The sequence below is a fragment of the Cariama cristata genome, unplaced genomic scaffold (assembly GCF_000690535.1).
Source record: "Cariama cristata isolate BGI_N322 unplaced genomic scaffold, ASM69053v1 scaffold43135, whole genome shotgun sequence".
In the NCBI taxonomy this organism is placed as follows: domain Eukaryota; kingdom Metazoa; phylum Chordata; class Aves; order Cariamiformes; family Cariamidae; genus Cariama; species Cariama cristata.
The window spans coordinates 1-5,389 of record NW_009617736.1 but is presented as its reverse complement, the minus strand read 5'-3'; the positions used below and the strand labels follow the sequence as shown (position 1 = coordinate 5,389).

The 5,389-nt window shown below is 38.8% G+C and overlaps 1 protein-coding gene across 1 annotated transcript in view; it reads right to left on the bottom strand.

Moving 5' to 3' along the window:
• The window catches only part of POLI (polymerase (DNA directed) iota), a gene marked incomplete at its 5' end in the record, with an annotated part of 10,251 nt that extends 5,153 nt beyond the window's left edge, over positions 1-5,098 (bottom strand). Inside the window, 6 exons of the mRNA XM_009700620.1 lie at positions 721-812; positions 1,083-1,261; positions 1,957-2,193; positions 3,153-3,305; positions 4,087-4,251; positions 4,976-5,098. Of these exons, the coding sequence (XP_009698922.1) occupies positions 721-812; positions 1,083-1,261; positions 1,957-2,193; positions 3,153-3,305; positions 4,087-4,251; positions 4,976-5,098 (949 nt within the window). The remainder of the gene's footprint in view (positions 1-720; positions 813-1,082; positions 1,262-1,956; positions 2,194-3,152; positions 3,306-4,086; positions 4,252-4,975) is intronic.
• Positions 5,099-5,389: the final 291 nt, after the last annotated feature.

The window sequence follows — 5,389 nt, the reverse complement described above, 5'->3', positions numbered from 1 at the left end:
CCTACAAAAAAGATTTCTCAATTCTACATGTCATAAATGAGATAGGACAAACAACAGCCTCCCTTCAGATTTTGTGATTACTGAGCAATGTCCGAGATGCAGATAAAAGACTGCTTGCCCACAACGTTAATATAACTAAAATGGATATACCTGTCCTCCTACCTATTACTCTTTTTTATTAATCTAAGTAAAGAGAGTCACAGGATAGAAAGGGAGGATAGGAAAGTCGCAGTAGTCAAGACACAAGTAAATGCATCGTCCTGTTATGCTGGTGTTTTTGTCAAGTGCCTTGGGTTTGGATACTGCCTGGATTCACAGGGCAAGGGAAGGAGGAAGAAATGAAAATGTTGTTTCAGACTGACACAAAGACAGCAGACATGCATAAATGGTGATCACCAAGGGTCTGAAAATAGAGAAAGTCACTTAAGGAAGGAGAAAGATAACCTAGGGTCCTTCACAGAGATTAGTTAAGATGCACTAAATACTGTGATGCACAAGCAAAGCAACAGAAGGATCAGCAAATGGCAATACAGCGGGACAAGCCATGAATTGAGAAAAAAAGACAAAAGAAAGAAAAAAAAACAAGGAGAGGCAGGTGCTGTCCTATAAATGCATTCTGCTGAGAGAACAAATGTAGAGTATGAGACAAACCTAACGTACGCTCCAAGTCCCTTCAGGTCACAATTTCAGTCATCAAAAAGAGCTACTGAAGACAGTCACCTGTCTAATAGGTTAGGAAGCAGTTCTTCAATTTTCTCCTTAACTTCTGCTTCTGATGAACATTTTTTAAAGGAATCTTCATCACTGAAGGACTGAAAAAAACCCCACACCACACATTAGTCCTTTCAATTTTATATTTACTTCAAAATTCTGAAGAGGAAAAAAAAGTATTGCAATTAAGCGTGTAGAATTAACACCAAGATATCTTTGACACTCGAGTGAATTGCAAGACAGTAACACATTAATTTGAGTTGTACTAAAGAATACATAAAATGCATCATTTTGGTTAGTCCAGCAAAGCTGTATAAAACTAAAAGCAATTTTTTTGCTCTTTATAAAGTACTTCAGAATAATATTTGTACCTGAGGAGGGCCTGATGGAGTCACAGGGGAGTCATCTTCTCCATAGCTGAGTTTTTGGATACGCTGAGCAATAGAAACACCTAGTTCCTTTTCTAATATAGCAGACGGAAATGCCTGGAGATCACACACGTTCCTAACACCCAGCGTTTCAAGACGTTTGGCAGTTTTGTAGCCAATGCCTAAATAAAACAGGTATTAAAAATACACAGAAAAGTGAAAAAAAAATAAATATATATATAACAAAAAAACACCCACCCACATAGTACTGACAGTTATTTTCACTACTGCAGTGCAGGCTTTTCAGCAACATTTTTGGTGAGCTTCCAGTCAAGTTTTAGAATCTGCTGTTAGAAAAGCCATACTGGGACACAGCAAAGGTCTGCCTGTGTCTGCAGCCTACATCAGTGCTTCCTGACCAACAGCACAGTGTCAATGCAGAATAACTGGGGAAAGTACTTCCTCAGAATGTTCTGTCAGGCTCCAGTAGCCTGTTTTAATAACTGTCAGTAGGTTTCCAACTGGCAAGTTTAAAAAAGTTTGTATTTAAAACCTAGTATCAACCACAGTGTCTGGGCTTCAATAAAAATAAAGTGAGTATTTAGTACTTTTGAAGGTATCTTGTGAAGTGCTGCAACACATTTATGTCACAACCGAAAACTAAGAAAACCGAAGTCCTTTCATTCCTTCTGCTAAACAAAACTCAGCTTATGAAAAAAAAAGAAAGCACCCCAAAACACACACCTGCACACTCTGCTGCCTCCTTGTGAGAACTGGTTTTTAAAATTACTTCAGCTATAATTTTTTCAGTATTTTTTCTTACCATCTGAAAAGCTGACAATATGCTCTCCATCTATGCTCATAGCACCGTACTTACCAGGCACTTTTTGGATGTGATCAAGGCTGCGTATTAGATCTTGACAGCTTTCAGGCAGAAGAACTGTTTGCTGGTTTGGTTTAAAAGTCCCAGATACTAGTTTAGACAGTAATTTGTTAGAGGCTACTCCTGCACAGCCTGTGAGGCCCAGCCTGGCATATATGGCTTCCCTGAACTCTTCTGCAATCTGAGATCCAATAACTAGTCTTACATGCGTTGTATCATGCAAATTGATAGCTGCAAAGAAAAAGCAAGCAGTGTTCAGTATGTAAACAGTCACCTAGTTAGCCAATTTTGTAGACTTAGATATTTTTTACGTCGCATTAAAGCGGTACAAGAAACTATGGTTTCTGTATCCGGGTTTAACCTCACTCCCATCTCCCAAAAACCCTGGTAAAAGGGAGACTGCTGCTCTCCAAAACCAAGGGCATGCCATCCAGGAAGCATAATGTTTAGGGAGTATTTTAAATATACAATATATTAAGAGATGTCAAAGAGAAATGTTAAATATCACAGATTCTTGTACCAATGTAACCAAAGTAGAGATTTGCAAATCTTTAATTTAGAGAGCTGCCTTGCAGCTAAGCCTTTATTACTGACGTGCAAATGCCAAGTGAGGACAAGGACTATTCTCCTCTCCAAACCATATTCAAAGCCATTGCAATAGCTCAAAGCCCAGGAAAAAAAGACAACTGCTTTCCTGCCTAGTGTATGAAATGAGTATCATGGCACAGCTATTGCATTCACGTTTGATGATGTACGAAGCAGCTCAGTTAGCTACTTCAGTCTCAGTAAGTCTATTCCTGACCTAATGGCTGTAGCAAAAATTTACTCAGTTTTTAATTTTTTGTTCCTTAAAAAACTCATTCTATTTTGCCATTGACAACAACATTCAAGCTGAAACAAAATTCTAAGTCTTACTACAGTAAAACTACTTTAAACAAAAAAAGGCCAATGAAAATCTGTTCTCCCGAATCATTGTACATGCTAATCTACTAGAGATGTGGGTTTTGTACAATCTGATTGGAAGGCTGGGTAACATTTGAGATACACATACTCTGAAATACAGAAACCAAGCACAGAGCAATACAAGTTTCCAGCTGTTCAGCTCTGGACAACACTTAGAAGCAGAAAGATCCTTTGTACTGAACTTCACAAATGTTTACCCTGTTTTTCAAAATGAATGTTTAGCTCACCTTGATTGTTGTACACATGGCCAGACACACAGACTCTGGAACATCCACTTTGCTGTAGCTGCTTTAGTCTTTTCTCTACAATCTCTGTGATATCCACAAAATTTTCATCAAACCCAAGCCTTTCCACCAGTGGACAAAATTCCTCCAACAACTCTAGGAGTAAAAGATACCCAAAAATAATATGCACACAACTTAAAATGTGAGGTTTTCATGTCTGCATCAATCCACAGCTGACTTCCCATGGATTCAAGTGGGATGCTTGCATGAAGAGGACAGAGTTTCTCTTCCAGATGAAATAATAAGGCACTTATTTCAGCAAAGGTGAAGAAGAGTAACACTTCTTCATCCCACAGCTACCTCTGTCATCCGCTTTTCTTCTCCCCAAATCTCTTCTTTCTTTCCTCATTTCTTTCTGAAATTACAGTTCTTAAACTCTGCAGTACTTTTGCCAAAGGAATCTGTTTGCCAGCTAGGTGGGCTTTCGGTTTTTACTGTTTCACCTGCTAACACTGCTAATGATAAAAGCAGCAGTCAGTAACAATGCCAGTGTATCATTTAGTTAAGAGATACTGGAGAAGTTTACCCACTCAAAGGCTTCAGCATTCTGTCCTCCGTTGCTTCACATTTGGAAATATATTACTGCAGTCAGTATTTAAATAAGAAAAAAAGTTCCTAAAGAACTACATGGGCATAATCCTGACATGGCATACGGATCCCATATAACATCAGTATGATACATTTATAGTGCCTGACCCAGATTGCAACCAAGTCCAATAGCTTATTTTTATGAAATACTGATATTGTACAACTCTATTATTGCCATGGTATGAGGCTCATTCTAATAACAACTTTTAGACCAGGAAAATGTCATATACAATTGCATGCATGCTTAACAAAGTGTTTGTTCTCTACTGAAAAACTGGTAATTTTGTACCTGTAACTTTGTATGAGGTTTCCCTGTATGGAGTTAGATCTTCTCCATTAACCAGTATCAGCTGAGGACACTTTTCTTTAGCATCCTTGACAGACATCAATTTCTTAACTCCAAGTTTTCTGGCTTCGTAGTTAGAGGTAACTACGATGTATTTCTGTTGCACACCTAAAAATAAAGGTTAAATGTGTTTTAAAGTTTAGGTTTCTTGGTACGTCACAGGAGACCACAGTACTTTCATGCCACTGCAAAGACTGCGAAGCGTATTCTTTGATCAGAACGCAACGTCATAGAACAAGCAAACCAACGCAACAGTCTTATTTTACAACACTACGAGAAGGACAGATCTCTTGATTTAGGTTACCGGACAGTAAGAACATTTTCAAACCTTACAGATATCTTTTCCCATTGTAATATCGCTCTTAATTTGGGGCCTTTTCGAGCAATCTTAGCCGTGAAAGTGCTCTTTATGTAGTAGTCATTTTACGACGTACTTTCTCCACTGATCGTAGGCACTACTGACTGCCTCGCATCCATTCTTTATTTCTGGATGGAATAAAAGCATGCTTTAAGTCTGACTGTGTCAAAGGCTCAGGCTCACCTGTGGAGCTCAGCCCTCTCTATGCCCATGTACATTATAAACCAGCTTCAGTCCCCAGAACTGCTCAGACACGTCAGCAACTGCCTGTACCTGGGCTCAAGAGGATTTATTGACCTTGTAGTCACAGCTACATGAAGTCTAGACTGCACCTTGCTCACTCTGGATGCGGTTACAGCTCCAGTGTGACTGCCTGTATCTCACCACACAGGCACGTCCTGAGTTTATTCACGTCCTTAGTTTCTTCTGCCTGAATACACATAATCCCCAAATTAACAGCAAAGTAACTCATACCTAAAGGCTTGTCTCTTAATTCAGGATTACGGATCATTTCTACTTGCGCATAAAAGCAGTCCAAGTCAACATGCACAATCACTCTGCATGCTGCGCTTCTTGCTGATACAGACTTGCTGTGGCCTGCAAGGAAAGTAAATGAACAGATTAAAAATTACCAGCTGCCTTACATGTCATGTCACCATTAAAAAAAAATTAATCCATACTGTTAAACAGACATTACAAGAAGAATATAAAATTTACAAGTTTCATACTAATTCTGCGCTGCATTAATTCTAGGATTACTTATGAGAGTAAGTCATCCACAGCAACTCCGCTTACTACTAAACACTCCCCATTTTCGGAGGGTCAGTTGTATTTGTTTTTCACTGAACCATTTCAGAAAATCACTTTACTGATACAATACCCTTTCAC